Genomic DNA, 21830 nt, shown 5'->3' on the forward strand with positions numbered 1-21830 from the left:
AAAATCTTATCTCGCAGCCCAGACCTTGAACTTGTTTGTTCATGGATCTCTTCGTTTCTAAACAGAGATCAAAGACATTGGTGGCAACATTCTGCCTGAACAAAATCCCGCCAGAAAGTGCTGTAAATTGATGTAAGACAAAAGATTGGCTACAGGGGTATGAATGAAAATGGAGGTTACTATGTATATATGTAGAACACATAGACGCTTGAAGAAGCCGGCCTCTTCCGCCATAGACGGCCCTCTCCTCTGTATGGGATCTCCTTGCGGACATCAGTGCCCATCAGGGGGAATAAATAGGATACTTTCTTGTGATGTTACACCCGTTCACCAGGAATGGAGACGGCACCGCTGGAGCAGACCCAGACCTCACCCCTACGCTTTCACTCCCACCTTCAAACGGCAACAACGAAACAACACGCCACACCTGCCATTTCTCCCTTGGAAACCCATCAAAGACCAGCTTCCTTGGGGTGTGTAGATTACGGGACCGTGGCCTAGCGAGGCACTGATACGTTAAGCGGCTGGGGCAAAGGCCTTGACCCATTTTGTACCTCAGCTGACACTTTCTCACGCCGGAAGCGGCAGCAGAAGGTCCTGGCACTGGGAGATCAGCCTCCTTGGTGAGAAGGTCTCCAGGTGGCTTCCCTATCACTGCACCACGTCAGGTTTCTCTAAGCTGCCACCAACAGGGAGCCTCACTCAGGCCCACAGGCATTTTCTATGGGGTGTTTTTGTCAGCCGCCCCCCCCCCACCCCCCCCTCCCAGGCCAGATTCACTGACACAATATCCTTGGTAAACTAACAGGTGAAGTTTGCGGCAATAAGCAGGGTGACCTATGACCGCATTCGACTACGGAGCCCGAATCTGCTGTAAAGGCGTCTGGATGGATTTCAGCAGAGGCCACATGTACGGACAGGGTCAACCTGAAGCGACCTAAGGGTCAGAATGAGGGCAACTGCCAAAGTAACAGAAAGAACAAAGCGATGTGGACGCTGGAGATGAAGGTGGAAAGAGGAGAAGGGTCACAGCAGGAAAGGCATGGCAGTTTTGGTTTGGGGGGGGGGGGGGGGGGGGATGTTGACAGACAGCTGCCCCCCCCCCCCCCTCTCCAGGTTATTGATAGCCCAGGGCGATGGGCCAGATGGGGGGATAAACCGTGATGGTAAAGGGAAACTCTCCTGCCTCAACCGTTGGCCCACAAGCTGCCCAGGAGACGTTTCGGTTGCCCAGCTACTGAAAAGTTGAAGGGCCGATGTATGAGAGCCCCGCTGCACGTTTTGAAAGGTTTGAAACACGAATCACCGCGTCATAGATGCTCAGAGATGCACAGGCTGCACTCTAGCACCTGCTGCCCAGACGAACTCATTTCTGAACATGAAAAGCACAGATCTCCCCGTTTCCTCTTCAGACAGGCAGTGGTGTGGACGACCGGGGTCCTGTTTCTGAGACAGGGGCCGTCGGGTCTCCCAGTTAAAATGTGTCAGCCCTGTCAATGATAATTCCTCCGATGTCAAAGATTGTTCTCAAGGCGGAAGAATTTATAAGAGTAGGCAGCTCTACGATCAACTGGCCAGAACTGGATTTGTAGGATTCTGGCTGCTGCTGGTGGAGATTAATGGTGGGTGTTGTAGGAGGACAATGACTTACAACCCAAAAGTGTTTGGTGCCAGCAATACAGGTTACTAAAGGCCAGCTGTGAAAAAAAAAAAAAAAAAGATAAAAGATTACTTGCTTTGGATTTTAAAAAGCCAATGGAGTCATAAGGCTTGGTGCCAGCTGACCACCCTCATGGTATGAACACGGGGGGGATGGTGGTGAAAAGGTGAACCAATCAAAATGTAACAATCCAGAGGAGTGCGTCATCTATTGTATGGACGTACGCACACAAATTGAATGCATATGATGATACCACTGACCAACACATAGCAGCAGCTAATTACTTTAAAGCAGGGGTCACCAACATGGTGCCCGCGGGCACCAGGATGCCCCCAAGGACCACATGAGTCGCCCGCGGACCTGTTCTAAAAATAGCACAACTCGCCAGTGAGCAGCGTCTAAAATTGAATTTTATCCTGTTGCTATTCTTCTTTAATCACATTTGCATTTATATAGATTTGAAAATGACAATATTTTTTTAAAAAAGCATTTAAAACGTTTATTATACATATAGTTTAGATAAGTTTAGGGGGGGGCGTTTCAAACTGGTAGCCCTTCGTATGGCTCAGTACCCGTGAAGTAGCTCTCAGTTTCAAAAAGGTTGGTGACCCCTGCCTTAAAGTGATACACTGCATAAGGGTCAAATCAAATAGTTTCACAACAAAAATATTTCAAATACTCTTTTTCACCATGGAACAGAAAACAAGTTGACAAGAAAATGAATGAGAAGCAAGTTCCTTAGAAAAGGAATAATTATAAAAAGCTGTTAGGAAACTTTTATTTTGAAAGCATTCCACGACGGTGGGGGTTTCCATTAAATGACAACTAATTCTGCAGTTGCCCCACAGAATCAGGACTTTAAGCAGTGAAGTTTAATTCGAAGACTAAAATCCCATAGACTCTAGTTACTGGCAAGTGCAGTTAGATCTAAAAATTCCAAAGCGGACTCCCTTTCTTTTCTTAAAAAAACAAGCATTTTTTCCTGAGAATTATATCTGGAATGCAAAAATAAATTAAAATGTAGCTCTGCAACACAGTCCATTTCTTAAATACAAGTAGGTTGTATGTTAAACTTCGGTACAGTGGGGCAGGATTATTTGTGGCAGGATGACACGTATCACGTGACCACGTCCGGTCACATGGCAGGCTATACTGGCCAATCAGAGTGCACCACTGTTTATGCTTGGCTTCGGATGTCGGGGTGGGGGTATATGCTGACCCCAGTGAGCAAGGCCAAGTGGATCGGGTTAACCGAGGAGTAGATTCACCTAACATGGCAAAAAAAAGGATGCTAACCTCGATTTAATGACCCGTTTAAAGCAAATCTCAAATTAAGAGAGAGAAAACATTCAAAGAGAATGACGCCCCCCACATACTTTTTATGCACCCTTTGCAGCTAAGGTCGTGCTTGGATTCACTGTATCTCCCTCAGTGTATTCAGGGCAAAACCAGAGCAGATCATTTACACTGGACTTAGATCCTTACTCCACTGGTAGAAGATGTGAAGTTAATGACTGGGTCCATTTGCCTTTCACTGGGCGCACTGCACGTTCATAGGAAGCTCCGTTCCTAGTTTGATTTTTCACAGCTCCGCTCAGAATCAGCTCAGTCATCTCGACCTGCAGCTCAGATCTTTACTGCTTCAGTGCCACTGAGTCAGCACTTCCATCAGCACATGCCCGAGGGTGTAGCCCCATATAGCTTTATATTATGGGGTAACTGCTGGAGTGACAATGACCAGAAAAGCCACAGGGTGGGACGCAGAACAAAGGCGGTTTGCTGGAGAACCAGCTGATGGAAGCTTGATCTCATGGGGGAAAAGGTTGGTCTGTGAATGTGGGGGGGGGAGTGGGTATCCAGCTGTAGAGGACAGAACCCCCAACAGGTTTCTTGGGGTCTGGTGCTGCTGTCAGGTGGACTTCGAGCACCACAGCTGAATCCCTTTAGAAGTGGCTGCTTTTGACGGCATCGCTTTTCCGGAATCGGACCGACGACGGACTGCCACGCCACGAACGCTCGCGGCGGCTTCGGAATAACGAGGACCTCACGTCACTTGGAAAGGAACCTCACCGTTCCACGAGGAAGGGCTGCCCGTTTCTGCATTGTTCCAATGGGATCTCGGTTCCACGTTTGACCTGGCTGGACGCCGTAATCCCTTCTCCACGGCAACGCTCATGGATGCACCAACCACAAGCTGGCATCCTCCAGCTCCTCCTCCTGGTCTGGCTCCTCCTCCTGGTCTGGCTCCTCCTCCTGGTCTGGCTCCTCCTCCTGGTCTGGCTCCTCCTCCTGGTCCACTTCCATGGGCTCCGGGGTCTTGAAGCTGTGCGGGATTGTGGGCGGCGCGGCCGACCGGAGGCCGATCTTCTTCTTCAGCAGGTGGAACTGCTCCCGGATGAAGTTGTAGAAGTCGTACTCGTACTTCATGCGCTGGTACAGCACCTGCAGCGCCTCCAGGGTTGGGGGCTGCTTCCGTACCGTACCCGTCAAATTGCCGATCTTCCTGTAATCTGGGCCAGGAAGAAAATTCCACACAAACACACCTGTGACGTTACAAACATGTCACTGGCACACATGCAGTTAGTTTCTGCAAGATCTTCCTGCCTGCCCTTGCTGATCTAACACTATTGTTGCACAACATCCCATCGTTTAGATGGACCCGGGAATAAGACCCACATCCCAGACTGAGTATCATAATGTCCTCTAAAGGGCAAAAAAACAGAGTTGCTAGGCGACGACCGAACAGCACCAAGCACAACACAGACTTGACACACGTGTGCCATGACTTCAGAAGCTCGATGCAGGGAAACGGCATTGTTCCAAAAAAAAAGTTGCCATAACGACACAATCCATGTGGCTTCAATAAAACTGTGGAGTACAGGCAGCAGAGAGGGAGAGTGCTCACAGCCTGACCTACTTCTTAGCCGCCCAGGGTCACCCTATCCGCCTCAGCCATTATGTAAGGCCGGGGGGGTCCAGGAAAGTCTCATCTCATAATTCACATGAACTGACAAAATGCCAAACCTACAATTCTTACTCAGTGACAACAGCGCCAATTGCTGGCCTGGAGTGGGAGCACTACTGATAGTCAATAAAGACAAGATTTACAGTGTGCTGACAATCACAGTTAAGTTTGTCCATTGGGAAGTGTATTGAACCAGACAGCACCTGTCATTATGTAATATACGTCTGATGGTAGCAGGTGATTAAACCAAAATATAGTATTTATAGCTTTTATTAATAGATTTCGGTGCCAGAATGTTGCAGGTCCAGTGCTAGAGGAAGGAAATGCTTTTATATAGCTATGGTGAGAGTATGGGCTACATTTCCTTTGGTAGATGCTCAGCACAACAGTAAAATAAATAGGGCCAAGCAACAAGAGGCGGGACTAAGCCAGTAGTAGGCGGGGCCCATGACCACAGCCAATAACAGCAGAGTTACCTGGGCTTTTATAGATGCTCAGAACCCCGGAGAAGTAGTGAGGCAGGAGTCGCTCCAGCAGCAGCAACGTGTCCTCCAGCTCCTCCAGCACCCCCACCAGCAAGAAGTTCTCCAGCACGTTCTGTTTGGCCCGCTCCAGAGCCCAGAGTCCGGGCTCCCTGTTCCCATGACGACAGGAGAGGATGGGCCAGCAGCCTTACAGCACTGCTCTCTCACCATAGACACATATAGCCTCCCCCCCAAATTACACAAAAGTTCTACAGAAAGTTCTACAAGTTACGTATGACACGGCAAAGAGGGGCATGAGCACTGCACAACTGGAGAAGTAGTGAACGGGTGCTCAGGACTGTGTCAGTTCTATGCCCACTATGGTCACTGGGAGGGGCAGACTCACCTGCACTGGGGGTGCTGGCCGCAGAAATAGGGGATGATGTAGAACAACCGGGGGTTTGAGCACTCAGGGTAGCTCTCCAGGATGCAGACGTTAATGTCCTGGGGAGCGGGGGGGGGGGGGCGGTGAGACCATCAGCCCAAAACACACACTGGACACTGCTTAGAGAGAATGTGAGAGTAACAAACCAAAACAAATGCAGATGATGGAGTGGGGGGGGGCGTCTCTCACTTAGGCTCTGGCAGATAGCGGCTAAGGGGCAGGGGGGCACCGACACACCTGAACGCAGCAGAACCACCGACAGCAACACCGGCCAGAGCTCAGACCTCTGAGGGCTGAGTTCTGTGGGACCTTTTAGAGAATCATCCACTCGCCAATTTTGCATTAATTATTTACAAAACTAAAAGCGAGCTGGTGATGTGAAGGGATCCGTCACGATTAATACAGTTGGAATATGCAGTACATACAGAAAAGTGACCAAACTAAACACCCCTTGTTCCAAAGTGACAAGTTTTAAAACTGAAATAACGCACGATCCTGAAGTCAGTTGCCCAGATAAAAACGTCACCAAGGATGCTGGATTGAATTTATTTAACCAAATCTGACATGTATGTAATTGCAGGCTCCCATCACTAGGAGGCAGACCTTCCCCATAGTTTTCCCAGATGGGCCCGCAAAACCTAAGTCTGGGTAAGTTTCTGAAAGTGAGCCTTTCAGCTTGAAACCACATCCTGGCAGATTAAATAAGAGCAGCAGACTCTAATGTGTAGAATTCGTTAGGTCTGACACCATGCTTCCTTAAACGTAGCCGTGTACCCCGTCAAAAAGCCAGTAAAGGTCAAGCTGACGGGGTGAGAATCCTACCAACCGTGCAGTGTGACATCTCGCCCGTTCTCACTGCATGACTGCATAATGCGAGCGGTCCGTGATGGAACTGAACCTTGATTGCACTGTGAAAGAATTTCCTTCTGCGTTGGGGAAACGCTGCTTTCAAGAGGCTGTGACCGAGCAACGACTCATCCAGCAAACCACTGCATGTGAACCGCAGTGGCTAGAATCAGAACATTTTTGCTTTCTGATCACTGCAGGTGCACATAGTTTATTTCCCCCCAGGGATGTTTGTGACACATAAAAAATCAACTCATCTCAAATCTAGAAAATACTGATCCTCCGAAGGCAGACAATGAACACATTGTGTAAAACAAAAGCCTTTGGAATTACATTTAAAAGTGAATACAAAAATGACACAAGTATGCACAGACTGCCAGTGAGGACAGATCAGGTCCTTCCAGTATGTTGTGCGTTGACAATAGCATCTTAGACACCAAAATCACAATCACTTTATTTACCAGAAGCTTTTATCCAAAGTGATGTACAATTGAAAGCCTGGTCAGATGGTCCCTGGAGCAACTGGGACTTGAGGGCCTTGCTCAGGGGCCCAATGGGGCCCGACAGTGAAATCATTCTACCAATTGTGGGATTAGTGCTGGCAACTTTCTCATCACAGGAACAGCGACCTACCCACAGAACCGTACACCTCCCCCACAAGGCAATATGTAGGACACATATGTAAAAGGTAAAAAGACATAAACACAACAAGCGCCATTAAGATGCCTGAGCGGAAATTTGAGCATAAGTTGTTTTCTATAGAAATCCCCCCCCCCCCCCACACCTCCCACTTTAAACTACTCTGCTTTGCGTGACCAGAGGCCTCACACCGCCCGTGAGGGAAAGTGCACCCTGATTTAAGACCTGCCTCCGACTGTCTGCTCTGATCAGCTCACAGGTGACAGGCGGCCCGAGGGGGCAGGGGGCGCTGTGGAGCAGCGTCAGCCCACACACAGACAGCGCCAGTGGTGGGCAACCCATTAGGTGACAGAACCAAGCCGCTAGGAGTGCGGGGGGGGGGGGCATGTCGGCATGCTTCCGGGATCAGGTGACACCTACTTCTTCTGCTGCACATAGCGCAGCCGGACAGCAGGGGGCGACGTGGTTAAGGAACCAGACCAGCTTTATCAAGATACAATATTAAACTAGATGGAAAAACATCACCAATCCACTTTGGTAAAGGAACCAACCGTGTATACAGGTGAAGGCATAGAAATTGTAGGGTTAGCAGAAATGATCGTTTGGTGAGTGGATGGCATAATGGAAAGCCAAACAGACACACAGGGAGCGTGAGATTGCCGACGTCAAACAAAAACCCGCTTAGCAGGTAGAAACCCAGGAGCACGGAGGTTCTCCAGGTCCATAAAGATGGCCTGTTTCAGCAGGTCGCTAGGAGATGCGGTGTACCAGAGACGGCGGCTGTGGAAGTTCACCATCATCGCCTCTGTTCTCCCTGCGGCCGACACAAGGCCTGGGCATTTCCCCACAGTGAGCTTCATTTGTTCACAATGTCGGCTCTTGCCTTTGGGTTTACCGAGTTTACGGACAGGCTGAATGGCTGGAAACGGCTTCAAAGCCACCACAAAAACCAGAACGAAACAAGCACAGAGACGGCGAAGCGCCGTGTGACGGAGGAGAGCAATCCCTGAGGCCGGGTCCGTGACAGAGCCGCTTTCAGGAGCAGAGTGTGGATTTCATCTCTGCCTCAAAACGCCAAACGGCAGCTAGTATGGCGTGTGTGGTTTGGGAACGAGGCAGGGAGTCAGTCAGCTTGGGAAAAAGGGGCTTGGATCTCAAGACCTTCTCGTCCCAGACTCGTCAACACTCTTGCCAACCGACCACTTCTTAACGAGGTCAGCCAGACGGCTAACGCCGTTCACGTATCCATATTATAATATGAAGGACATTATTACTACTTCCAGACCTGTTTTTTCCATTAGTAAATATTCATTAACATGCTGGCGTTCTGCCCTATCCTGCATGGATATCGTCTTAACATCTGACTTTTACCCTACTGGGAATGGCATGTGGAGGCTGCTAACCTCTTTGGAGATCTCCGTCCCCTACGGTGGCAGAACCTCACAGGGTTTCCTTGGCATCCAGAGGCCTTCAGTTTAGACGACCGGCGTGCGGAAGCTTGCGTTGGAGCACAAGGGCTCGGTAAAAGCGCAGCCGATACCAGCACTTAAGAGCAGAAAGCACACGGACCCAAAGTGAGCTCCACTGTGGTGTCATTGTTTGTTAGCATGCGGATGACACCATCTATCTGTAGCTTAGGCTACACAGGCTGTAATAATCTTTCTGTAACCTTGCCTGTATGCGTATGTAGACCGTGGGGGCTGTTGGGGACACCACAAGTCTACTCTGACCCCTTTGTTTTGCGATAAATTCGAAAATGTACTCATTCATGCGAACCAGCATGTGACCATACACTTAAATGCCGATTATCCAACTCGCAGGACCAGGGAAAAGGTGAAGGGCAGAAAGAAACTTAAGTTTGGAGGGGAAAAAAAAGTTTTTAAGATCTGCGATTGAGAAAGAACAACAGCAATCCAACTGTGCAAGTAAATCAAATAAGAGCCACGATTCGGCTCAGCACGCAGATTTACACCAACCTTTCTGTAAACCTGTGACCCCCCCAAACGGAAGGGCCCCTCGCTGCTGCCCGCTGAAACACCTCACCTGTTTCTCAGATCCTGCCGTCCCACACGCAGTCACTGCTGGGGAGCTAATGCTGCTGCTCCTTGACCTTCTCTTACTCCTCCAGGAGTTACGGCGGCATTCCTGCCCTCCAGCCAGTGATTTCTGGCCCCACGGTCAAGTTGACAAAGAAACAATGGAGGCATTTGCCTTTTTTTTACCTGGCCATAAGATGGGGTAAAACTCACTCCGTAGTGCATCATCACCATCATCATCACCAGCACCACCACCATCTCTATCACCATCGTCATCACAACCACCATCATCATCATCATCACCATCATCATCATTACCATCACCATCATCACCATCACCACTATCACCATCATAATCATCACCATCACCATCATCACTATCACCAGTACCATCATCACTACCATCACCACCACGAGCCCATCTCACTGGCTGGGGGGGCGGGGGAGGGGGGCACTGCAGGGCCTGAACCTAGGAAAACTGCTGTAGAACTTCCCTGGTTTCCTTCACTAGTCTCTCCACTGGACCCAGCACACCACTGATCTGGCACTGTAGACTAAGAGGCACTGGGTGAAGATCTCGTGGTCCACCCACGCAGCTCCCAGCAGTACCAGGGCAGGCAGGAGTCTCAACCAAAACAGAACTGGCTTCTCCTGGAGCTCTGTCTTACGGCCGGATGTTGTGAGGGAACATGTAACACCTGAACCAGGCCACGGGACGACCTAACGCTGGCTCTGACTGTATCCCACGTAGATATGGAGCCACCATGTGTATTGGCATCATCCCGCTCGGGGTTGCCATAGTGACAGCCAGGTAGCCAGTTGGCCCTGGGCTCTGTATACCAGTACACTGTAACACCACCACGTGGTCACATAACCGTCCAGTGACAGTGCATTTCCCAGCACAGAGACTCCAGCTAGGTCACTGCGGGCCTTCCTTCATGTCTCCATCACACACATGAATCTGTGCGTGGTTGGTGGCTTCTCGGTATGAGATCGTGTGGATAAAGGCATCCAAACCACCATATGCGTCAAGCCACCCAGGGAGCAAGTCATCAGATTTACAGGAAGTCGCCTAACAGGGAGAATTATACGACTTCCTGTCAGATGATAATCTCACTGCTGCGTTACTCTAGTACTGCTCAGTCATCAGTTCACGAAGACAATAAGTTTTAGTCATTTCTCCAAAGGGCATCGACTGCATTGAAAGGCGTTGGCCCCCACCTCTGATACGTTTAAACTGTACCACAGTTGGTCGAGTCATTGTGACAGCCCCCCCGGGTGCGGCACAGCCACATGTCTGCTGAACGCACCCACCTCAGCGTGGTGACTGCCCAGGAAACGCAGTCAAGCACTTCCTGGAGAGCCACCCAAGCTCCCAGAACGCAGATCCGACAGGCCGATGAGAGAGCACCTCCCTGTGTGCAAAAAGTGCTGACGAGACAATTCTGTGTCACTTCCTGCCCTGATGCTAGCAGTTTCTTGAATGTACGTCGGACTGGGGGGGGGGGGGGGGCTGCCGCTCTCCGCGTCACATAGACAGAGCTGGCCTCGTGTAGAGAACATTCTGGAATGTTCTGGCCCTGCTCCCTTAGATGCGCTGTGGCACCAGACACCCCTTCTTAGACTTTGCCTCCCGACCACAGGTGGAAGGGAAAAATTCCTTATGGGGGGGGGGGGAAGGGGGGGGATTTAAATGCATGTGTTTTTCTTCTCAATGATCCAAATTATGTACATCCTCTGCAGTTGCTTGCACAGCACATTTCCCATGTGGCACTAGGAAGGTGGGCAAATGAAACTGGCGCCATGGGACAGTTGAACTAAAGCAGGAGCTTCTCCATCTGCTGAAAACCTGTGCCCCCCCCCCCTTCCCCTCCACCCTGACCACCACCCCCCTGTCTCAAACCTCTGGAAAATGACATGTGAAAACAGTACCAATACATACTGCGACACGTGTCACCCGATCCTTAAAAGCCCCGGAGCTCGACTGGCCGCCAGATGGAGCATCAGAACTAGGACGGGTTCCGTGTCCTTCTGCATGAGAGAACACGGAACTCCAGTGCATAACGCGGCCATGTGAGACCATGCAGCACACACTAATAGCATCACCGGCCCTGTTGGCCAACTCCTTTCTCTACATCCCTGGGCACGTGCTCTATGCAGCAATGTGACTGGCTCGTTGATTAAGGAGTGAGGAAATCCTGATCCACGCATTTCGTTTCGGTCAGACGGTGCTTCCCCTTTCCTCAGGGACCGGCTGTGATTGTGGCTCTCACAGCTCACACGGCTGACATCGAGCCTTAAACTCTGAGAAATCCATCACACGCTCCCTCGACTAGGCCGCCTCGGCCACGGCGCTTCCCACTTCAAAGCAACCGGACGCCCTGTCATCTAGAGAAGATCACCGATGTTAGAAGCTATCGCAGCTTGAGGTGGGACTTCTTGTAATCTCTTGGCTGTCTACATGGTGACATGGTCGCAGGCAGTTAGGAGACCACCGTGGGATGCTGGACGTGACATCAAAGGCCAATCCATGGACGGGGGCTCACCAGATACCGCTCGTCGTCCTTCATCCCTGGTGTACGGATCAGGTGGTTCTGCTCTCCCCTCCAGTCTCCAAAACGCCGGAAGAAATAGTTGGACAGGAACCTGTTGATTGGATCCCTTATGATGTTGATATAAACGGGCTGTTCTATCCTGAACCTGGAAGAAAGAAAAGGCCTCCTTTAGAGAGAGTTTCCCCAGATGATGAGGGGCGCTGAGGCGGGGTGGGGGTGCAAAGGTTAGGGAGGTGAATGGCAGTTACCTGGTGAAGTTGAGGAAGTGCACGTGACGGGTGTAGAGGAAGGGCTGGGGAATGACGCTGATGTTTTTCATCAGGTCCACCTGAAGCAGGAGAAGCCCAGTCAGAACAGGGGCAAAGTAACTTTCCATGTCACACGCTGACATCCAGTAGGTTACCCTGCTGGCATCTTTCAGGTTACTCAGGCAAACTACAGTTGAGTGCCCTCCAGAGACAGGAACTAGGTTTCAAGTCAGGATCTTTAAACACTACACTCCTTGTTAGTTACTGAAGCTTTAATATTTCAGCAGAAGTTTGGCCAGAAGTGTTTGTGGATGCTAACGCTAATGAGGAACATTTTTGTTCATTGGGGGTACATTAATGTTGTTTGTACCTTGGGAATGTTCCATTTCTCTGCCTTAAATTAGACTAAAAGACACATTTACCTACAGCTAGGGTACAATAGGCAGCTCTTTGAAGGTGCAGCCCCGAGCAGCGACGAGCAGAATGTAACTAACAGGTGTTGCAAAAAAAATATTGCATTATTATGCCTTTAAATAATTAATAGTGTGTTATCATTGTTAGAGATCGATTTGTGTGCATGATGTCGCCGTGGTCTTTATGAGCTCTGGCACCTGTACAAATTACAGTTTACAAAGTTTACAAGTGCAGGGCTCTGGAGGTGATCTGCACCCCATTTCACAGAATCCCATTAGCGACGCTGTCACCGCCTTGTGGCTTCGCGGTCGCGCGCCGCGGTCGATCTGCCATTTCGGCTTCGCGCTTACATGAGGTCGAACATCACGCTGCACACGAATACAAAAAGTGGTGAAAGTAGTACACAGAGAGCATAAAGAGACGTAACCCCCCTGTCACTCTGCCATATTCTAGGCTTGTGTCACTGTGACTTTAGATATGGGGTGTGATAAGACACCGGGACCACAGAGAGCTGACTGATTGGCTGCTCACAGCCAGCCCCACCCCCCCAAGTCCCATGCGTTAAACTCGGTCTTCAGGAAATCACTCTGAGGCGAGTGCAAGCATTTTATAGCATGTACATCACCCACTGCAGGCTAAGGCTGAGCTTGGTGGATGAACAAGTCGGTTCGTTAGTTACTGGGGGGAATCGATCCCGATCAAAACAGGACACAACCTTCTATTTATAATTTATTTATACGACCTGTGCGTGACCTGTTTATAATTCATTATTAAATCAGGCCAGCAGATCAATCTTTCGATTTCCACGGAATAAAAAAAAACTGTGCAACATCATTCTTATAATAAACACTGGCAAGTTTCACCGCCAGCACCGGAGATATTAGACAACAGTATATTGGTTATCGATCAAATTTTCTCATGCAGAAATATGGAGATGCAAGCAAAGGGGTATTCGATGATGCATTAAATGTAACTGAGGTACCAAAATAATTCCATCTGCTCACTCTTGTTCAGCTACTTCTATCGTAACTTCTATCGTAGCGTTAGTTAGCGCCAGTGCTTGTGGTCAACCAATCAGCAAGCTATCGCTGCAAACTCCACCCCAGTAATTCATGTTTGAACGAAAAGGGACTGAAATTGGGTTCCAGAACTTCCTCTCCGGAACTACAATCGGGCCGAGTTCCTGTGGTGTGAATAAGACAAAAGTTGCTGGTTCTGGGAAAAAGTTCTGCTTCTTGAAAAAAAAGTTACTGCGGTGTGAATCTGCCCAATGATTCGCTCTTGTTCAGAATGCAGCGGTTAGTTAACCACAGATGACTAACAGCACTGAGCAAAGACAGACACCGTAGCTCATACAGGAATAAAACTTCACAAGCTGTCCACCACACCTGTACACCAGTAACGACAGCAGGCTCCAGCTCCACTCAAGGCTAAATGCTTTTTTTTTTTTTAAACGCTAGTTTGAAGTTTGTCTCAAAAGCATTTCATTAAATTCAGCTACAGTTCCCTCAGGATGGCCTAGTCTGCAAATGTAAAAGTTAAAGATAAGACAGATGATTCTTGATATTTTTAAAACTTCCTTAAGATCTGAGGTGGTATTGAGCGTGTGCGGACACACTACTGTCGGGGCAGAGGATACACTACACTATACTCAGATGTCCCTCTTTTTAAGTATTTTTGGGAGGGAGGTGCCATTTTCCCCCCAATAAATAACAGATGGCTATTCTAGCCCGATATCCTTCAAATCGCCTCTGGCTTACCTGCTCCTGTTCGGTGAGCCGGGTCTTGTTGTGAATGTCAGAGGAGACCAGGTTGAACCGGTGCTTCTCGGCAAGGATCCGCAGCAGTAGGACCACAGTGCGGCTACCACACTTACCGACCCGGTTGTACACCACCTGGCTGGGGAAGGGCAGCACCTACGGTACACAGGGTGATGGAGAACATCGCTGGGGGGAGGCTTTTGCAGATCAGAAGTCCATGTAGAGCATGCAGTTTCGATTAGAAGGAAGACTGACCAGCAGACGGTCCCATAAAGAAGCATCAATCACAGGTCGCACAAGTGGATGGGAAAGGGAAACATTTATGCAAGACTGAAACAAACAAAGCTTGGGAAGCAAGCCCCCCCGCTCGCCCCTTCAGAAACTCCGACCCCCGGTGAAGCCTCTGTTCCCCACAAGCCCCCCACCCCCCCACAAAAGGGCTCCAACTCATCAATCCTGACCCCACGTCACAAACAATGAAATAATAATGCAGTTCTGCAGAAGCAGGAAATCTGATGCCCGGCCAAAAATGCGTAATAAGCATGACCATATCAGAGACTGCCCAGGGGATATAGACCACTGAGCAGTTGCCAAATCCACTTATGGTCCTGCTCCCTTGTGAATCGTACATTGTTTGCAGAGATTTGAACTGCACCCTTTGAGAAAAATGCATCTGCGACGCTCAGAGGTTGTGCGGCCTCTCTGTGAGCAGGAGTCATCAAGGAGACACACCAGGCCTCCTTCTCATTCCTGTCCTGTCCTCTCCTACGCCTTGGCAAGCACTCTTCATTACAGACTGCTGACTCGACCCAATCTCTTGCCCTCCTGATTGAAGGAAAAATAAGCACGCAAAAGTTCTCCAGGAAACCTGTCAGGTACACATGGCAGCCACACTGTTCCCTGAGTCAGAGACAGCCCTCTCTAGCACGGCACTGTTGCCGGTAGCATGTAAAAGGAGCAGCCATCTTGCAAAGAGTCTCAGAGGAGCATGAACACTGGTGTTGAGGCATCCAAGTTGGTCTGTGGGACAAGATGGCTAAAGTTTGAAAAATTTCTAAGTTATTTATCTATAGTTGGAGTGCTCAATTGTGTTTACCGAGGTCCAAATTCTGTTGGATGGGGGGGGGGGGTGCTATTAGCTTCCCTTGGTAGATTTTGTCGAATGAGTCAGTCATGCGGTCCAGATTATATCGCGTTTCGGTCCGGATGCCTACCGGGGTTCACCATTTAAGTACGCCTGATCAATAGTGAAGACCAAAAAACAGATGTTGATCCTTCTGGAGTATACTGGGTTATACTCAGTGGGCTAAGCCTCTCTGCCTGTGATCGGGAGGTTCTCGATTCAAGCCCAGCCTCGTCACGTTTGCAGGCCCTTGAGCGAGGCCCTTAACCCCCTCCCCAGCTCCCTGGGCACCGCTACAGGTGGCTGCCCTTCACTGCACAGCTTGCTTTCACCTTTCATTGATGGGGGTCAACGAAGTGTGACACTTGAATGTAGCACTACTGGACCAAGCAACAGCCTTTGACAAAGAAACACGTCCAGTCATTCAGGAAGTCAAACATACCAGCATGTCGGTTTTGTTCACTGGATTAAAATTTTCTGGATGCTTGCTTAAAATGAACAAATGTAACCTGACTGGAAAGCGGAGGAGGACTCACTGAGTACATCAAGGTTACTCGAGAAACTAAATAAATGGTTCTTAAGGGCTTGGCCTTAGGCGAGTGCTCTGACCTTCGCCAGCCCCAAGAAAGACCTGCCAGCTGGTAACCAATGGAATGACCAGTGTAGATGACCAATGGAATCGGTCCTAAGAACGAAGCCATTTAAATTGCACACTATTACCCTTTGTGCCTCCCAGTCTGAGATTGACAGGAAGTCTTGACACCTTTGCCCTTAGAGGAATTGACCCTTTATTCCACACTGATTCTCACAGGTTCCAACAGGAATTGTCCAGCCTTTCAACTGTCACTCACTCTGATAGGCGTTACTCGTCAGAAGACCTGTCCCCCTCACCCTCATAAGAGCTCCCACAGGTCCGCTTTGGAGGAGCTGTGAAGACCTGTACAAGGAACAGTACGAAGCACACATGAAGCACACATTTACAGCCAGGGCAGATCTAGAAACCTCAGTGGTCCTCTGCTGTTTATCCAATTACTACTCAGGCCATGCGTCCTAGACTGCGTCCTTTGCAGATTCACAGTCAGAAAACCACACAGGAGGAGCAGACAGACGCCAGGGCAGAACAGGGAGTCATTACTATCTCAGCAATGTCCTCCCCGTTATTTCCTCAGAGAGGACAGGACGCCCTCAGAGAAAGTAAACAATTTGGTCCTTTGCACCAAAAAGGCAGAGAGAAACATATTTTGGCAACAGCTGCAAAGGACCAGATAAGATATATTTTGTGACAGAAATGACACAGATTTACAGAGCCTGCAGAGGAAGCTCTGCTGAACTCTGGTGAAAGCCGAACGTGGTCCGGGGCCAAACCAGCGTCCTTTCACTTTAAGCTCCTGCGGGGCTCTCACCTCTGTGACCTGAAGTATCCTAAACTATCTTTGCGGATAGATCATATTTACGTGCTTTAAGGAAGGCTTTTACTGCTCTATTAGGGCCGTAAAGTGGAAGACAAGCATTTCCTGGATATAAAGGACATGGGAAAATTTTATGAGACCTTGAGGTATCCGTGTATGTACTCGGAGGAGGGACGTACCATATGCTCAAAGAACTAAGCTCTGAAACAACCAGGCTTATGGTTAGAATAGAGCACATTAGCCCCGGGAACCAATCAACTGACAGCTGTTTGTATTGTATTGGCCGTAAGGCGCTGCAAGACTATATATTTGTTAACATCGGTCAAGCAATAAACAAGCAGAGCGGTGAGCGCTCTTGGTGGAATCCCGAACGGAGCTGTTTTGCTGCAGGTGGTCACTCTTAGAAGCACGCTTTTGCACGATGAAGCAGCCCTTCACACTCCTCACTCCAACCCCTTCAGGTCCTTCCCGAAAATACGGGCGCAACGCAAACTTGTTTATTGACACTCCAGAAAGCCATAGTGTCAAAATTGTATTCATCTCAGTGTCACATGATTTTTCTAGAGCAAATCAAGATCAACGGGTATCCCAACTTCTGTACCATGTACATTATTTTAATTCTTCTATGAATAGTTTTCAAGAAATGCCCTGTGATCACTTTACCTGTCACTTATTTAGCACACGGAATTAGCACTGAACTTTTTTGTATCAATTTAGTCTTTAGTATCAAATATATTAACAACAAAGCTAATTGAAAATTAGGCTCAATTAAGCATACAAAAGAGCCCAGATGGAACAGAAACTCATCCGGCAAAAACCTGAGGCTACACATCCTCACACAAATTAGCCCTGTAACGGTACACGTTTGATTACATCGTCTCGATTTGGAACCTACAAACGAAACGGATGAATACATTTTTGACAGGGGCAGAACATAAATTCAGAAGTAGATGCTTAACATGGAAAACATTATATTAATTGTGAACATGGTAAATGCTGGTTACGGTCAGTCATAATCGACGGTGAGTAGCATTACAGCCCTAATACAAATCCCATGTGACTAAAGCAGCACCTTGCATGCTGCTGTATGGTATACTGGGTATGTACAGTGTATATGGTACATACAGGGTATATTGTGCATACTGTACAGTATATATTGTATGTTTATTGTACCTATTGTATGTACACTAATTATGATGCATTTACTTTATGTGTAGTTGACTGTGCTCTCTGTTAGATGCTGCATAAATGTGCTGGGAGGAATGCATGCCAGAATTTCATTGTACTGTACTTCTACTCATACTTGTATAAATGACAAAGTTTTGAATCTTGCATCTTGAATCCCATTGCAGTGACACTCCAGGAAAAGTAGAGTAGGGACTTAAGTCCCTTTCATCACTCTAAGGCACAATCTATCGTCAGGCAGGCACTTATAGAGCTACCTGTGCACACAAGCGACCAGCAGTCACCTCTACATGCGCTACGTCAACTGAGGAAGCCATGGCCTGCAGAGGGCGACAATGAGGCTGCGGCCTGCAGAGGGCGACAATGAGGCTGCGGCCTGCAGAGGGCGACAACGAGGCTGCGGCCTGCAGAGGGCGACAACGAGGCTGCGGCCTGCAGAGGGCGACAATGAGGCTGCGGCCTGCAGAGGGCGACAATGAGGCTGCGGCCTGCAGAGGGCGACAATGAGGCTGCGGCCTGCAGAGGGCGACAATGAGGCTGCGGCCTGCAGAGGGCGACAATGAGCCTGCGGCCTGCAGAGGGCGACAATGAGCCTGCGGCCTGCAGAGGGCGACAATGAGGCTGCGGCCTGCAGAGGGCGACAATGAGCCTGCGGCCTGCAGAGGGCGACAATGAGGCTGCGGCCTGCAGAGGGCGACAATGAGGCTGGGGCCTGCAGAGGGCGACAATGAGGCTGCGGCCTGCAGAGGGCGACAATGAGGCTGCGGCCTGCAGAGGGCGACAATGAGGCTGCGGCCTGCAGAGGGCGACAATGAGGCTGCGGCCTGCAGAGGGCGACAATGAGGCTGCGGCCTGCAGAGGGCGACAATGAGCCTGCGGCCTGCAGAGGGCGACAATGAGGCTGCGGCCTACGCAGGGTGACAACCAGCCTGCAGTGCACACATTAGCAGATGTGATGGCATTGGCTTATGAGAGTTGGGGTGGGAAGCCTCAAATTTTCCATGCTGGAATTAAAGGTAGGGGGTAAAAATTATGGGTCCCTCAGAAATAGTCACCTAAAACAATGGTCACATTAAGAATAATTAAAAGCCTTGCAGGTCTCAGAGCAGGTTCCACTCCATATTCAAGGCTTTTCATTTCTGCCAAGTCAAACGCTTCTAATCTACATAAACAGGCAGCCCCGAGCAGAGGACTTACGCTCCAAATACGACTCGGCTCTGTGACCTATAACATCCAAGTAAACATGGCAAAGAATGAAGAGCAGAGTGTTTACTTATCGAGGCAGAGACGCTCGGTTACAGCCGGCCAAATGACGGCAAAGATGGTTCCCATTGGATTCCTCTGAAAAGATAAACCCCCTCAACATCCCCTCCCCAAAGACTGAGCAGCATCTTAAAATAAATAAAAACAATAAATTCACCATGAGGGAGATGCACACCGAGACGGGGGCGGGGGGTGAATGGGGGGGCTCTTACCCTGGGTGCAGGAGGTCTGTGGTCATCGGCGAACGTGGAGTCTCCTGTTAACACAAAAAAAAATATATCAGCGCAGCGGGAAGAAGAGGGCAGGGACGCTGAAGGCCCGCGAGTGACGCATGCGAAGGACAGTGGCTGTTTCACAACACAGACCCAGTGCCACCGGTTAGTGACGAGGGCCGGGAGGAACGTCCGTGTGAAGCCAGGGAAAACGTTTCATTTCTCAAACCTAAAAATGAAGGGAGCGAGGCAGCCAGACTCCCCTGCTCCGTCTGAAGACGGCAAGGACCAGAGATGGCCGGGAAACAGACGACTCACTCATCACTCATTTGTGAGGGGTGAGACCCTTTCATGTGATCCACTGGATTGGACTGTATATTCCACATATTTTTCAGTGTTGCTGAGGTTCCCAAACACTCACAGAGAGAGTCACCCGCACACCCAGCGGAGAGCTCCCCAGTACTGTATCCTGGCCCGGCGACAACGCCGCCGTACGTTCTAATTAAAGCCGCATACTTGTGCAGTGGAAAAAGCAGTGCGGCCCACCAGAGGGGTCAGCCGAGCTCCGTGGTAGCGGCTCAGGGGATGACAAATGGAGTCTAAGGAAGAAAAAACACACGGTGGAGCCAGAAAGCTAAAGAATCCACCTGCTGTCACTCAAAAAGCCAAGTATCCATGGCGACAAACTCGGGCCACTCACAGGCCCCAGGGACAAGCCCCGCCCATCAGGAGGCGGCTCGCTCACGGTCCCGCCACCCTAAATGAAGAAAGGGCGACCAAGTGTGGGCCCCCACCACATTCTGCAGGATTCTCAAGTCACAGGCTGCATCTGTTGACCAGTAAAACGTTCAGCAGTTCCTGTCACAAGATGCGATTCGTCCAGATGGAGACCGCAGAGGCGTGGCCAGGGTGAGCGCATGGTTCCTTGGTGGGTGGTCTCCGATGCCCTCCCCCGTCCACATCCTCCCCACCCACACATACACCATGAATTAATCACACTTCTATTTTTTCGGCCCGTGGTTCTGGGGCATTGCTGGGTGCGGGGGCACGTTGTGGTGAAGGGTGCCCCTTTGATCTGCTGATCCTCACACAATAATCCCAGCCCAGAGCTCAATACTCCGATTACAGGGGGGGGGGGGGGGGGGGGTAGTTGTGATTACTGTGAGCTTTATTTTAATCTAATTTTATTGTGGGTAACCTCCCCCCCTCAGATGGGCTACTTTTGTATACATGGGACAGGGTGGGGTAGGGTTAGGAGAGGCAGGGTGAGTGAGTGTGGTTTGACACACCCAGTCTGAACACAGAATAGGACGGGGAGAAGGATTAGTCAGGATATTACCCACAAACCAATGGGCCGGTGGCTCCGCCCCTCCCCCCAATGACATGGAGCTGAAGTTCAAATATGAAGGAGGGTTCCCTGGACCGGACCCGGACCGACCCCAACACTCAGGCTCTGCTAGCCCCGAACGAATGCGACATCGCTCAACCGGCATTCCACTTGCGTCCCCGGGAGCAGACCGTGAACGGAAAATGTGTGAATGACACACGAGACCTTGCACTGCAGGATCCGAGCCCCACCGAACAGGTCTAGCCTGCTCAGAAAGAATGCGCTCACACTAGAACCAGGGACCTTAGAACCACACAGTGTCCTAAATGGGAAAAAAATGTCACAGGTATTGGCCCGGAAGCCGGACTCGAGCCCACGACCCCCGAAAAGCCCAGAAAGGCTTTCTCCCGATCACTGTCCATCTATTTCACTTCCCCATTCAAAAGATGCTGATCATCACTTGGTTTGTGCAACAGAATCAAAACCAGCATACAATATCTTTTAAAATTACTTTAAGCAAAGACTAATACTAGTAATAAAAACTGCTAAAAATAATTTAATTGCTAAAAAAACGCTGACATACCAGGGCACAGATAATTAGTGCCTTACATTTCACCTCGCATGTTATTTCCTGTCTGCCTCTGAATCACCTGCCCTACACACACACCCCACTGTAAATAAAGCCAGGAAAGTGGTGAACACTCTCCCTGAATAACACCCCCCAGCACCCAGGGAGAGCGAGCTCAGTTGAGTCCAAATTAATTCACACCTGCTTTAGGAAAGATGAGCAGGGAGCGCTGTCCGGGCCCGTAACCAGAAGGTTGCTGTTTCAAGTCCCAGGAGTGCAGGAAATCAGTTTTAAATATACAGAACTACAATTAGGTAAAATACAAAGGTCATGGAGAAGAGGCTAAAATGTAAATTATATAGTAAAAGGGAATATTCCATGTCTTATCACAACGTTTCGCCCCCCCGAGCAACAGGGCCAAAATACACAAAGGCTTAAGCGGGTCTGAGAGTTTCCCGGGATGTGAGGTGTAATTAGCACCAGGGCGTCTGTCCTCACGTCCATGATCCGCTGAGCTTCATTCAAAGCCTGTCCCCCAGAGCGTGTCAGCGGCTTCGCTGAGCGGGGAAACGTGACTGAACAAGGAATAATATTTTCATTGAAAGGTGATGGAACAAGCCTGTAACCTCAACATACTTTCCCTCAATCTGCAGATATTACTTTCATTTTTCAGCAAATGTCTCCCTATCACGTGCCTTATACTGCCCCACG

General features: G+C 49.6%; 2 protein-coding genes across 2 annotated transcripts in view; one reads left to right on the forward strand and one right to left on the reverse strand.

Annotated features, from left to right (window-relative positions):
* slc22a16 (solute carrier family 22 member 16) overlaps positions 1 to 17934 on the forward strand; it is a 29871-nt gene extending 11937 nt beyond the window's left edge. Inside the window, exon 9 of the mRNA XM_072702593.1 lies at positions 17917 to 17934. Within this exon, the coding sequence (XP_072558694.1) occupies positions 17917 to 17919 (3 nt within the window). The 3' untranslated portion in view covers positions 17920 to 17934. The remainder of the gene's footprint in view (positions 1 to 17916) is intronic.
* usta (uronyl 2-sulfotransferase a) overlaps positions 1405 to 21830 on the reverse strand; it is a 34948-nt gene continuing 14522 nt past the window's right edge. Inside the window, exons 2-8 of the mRNA XM_023836165.2 lie at positions 19225 to 19268; positions 14033 to 14188; positions 11859 to 11938; positions 11602 to 11755; positions 5496 to 5593; positions 5102 to 5259; positions 1405 to 4170 (exon numbers count right to left, since the gene is read on the reverse strand). Of these exons, the coding sequence (XP_023691933.2) occupies positions 3833 to 4170; positions 5102 to 5259; positions 5496 to 5593; positions 11602 to 11755; positions 11859 to 11938; positions 14033 to 14188; positions 19225 to 19268 (1028 nt within the window). The 3' untranslated portion in view covers positions 1405 to 3832. The remainder of the gene's footprint in view (positions 4171 to 5101; positions 5260 to 5495; positions 5594 to 11601; positions 11756 to 11858; positions 11939 to 14032; positions 14189 to 19224; positions 19269 to 21830) is intronic.

The sequence above is a fragment of the Paramormyrops kingsleyae genome, chromosome 19 (assembly GCF_048594095.1).
Source record: "Paramormyrops kingsleyae isolate MSU_618 chromosome 19, PKINGS_0.4, whole genome shotgun sequence".
Classification (NCBI taxonomy): domain Eukaryota; kingdom Metazoa; phylum Chordata; class Actinopteri; order Osteoglossiformes; family Mormyridae; genus Paramormyrops; species Paramormyrops kingsleyae.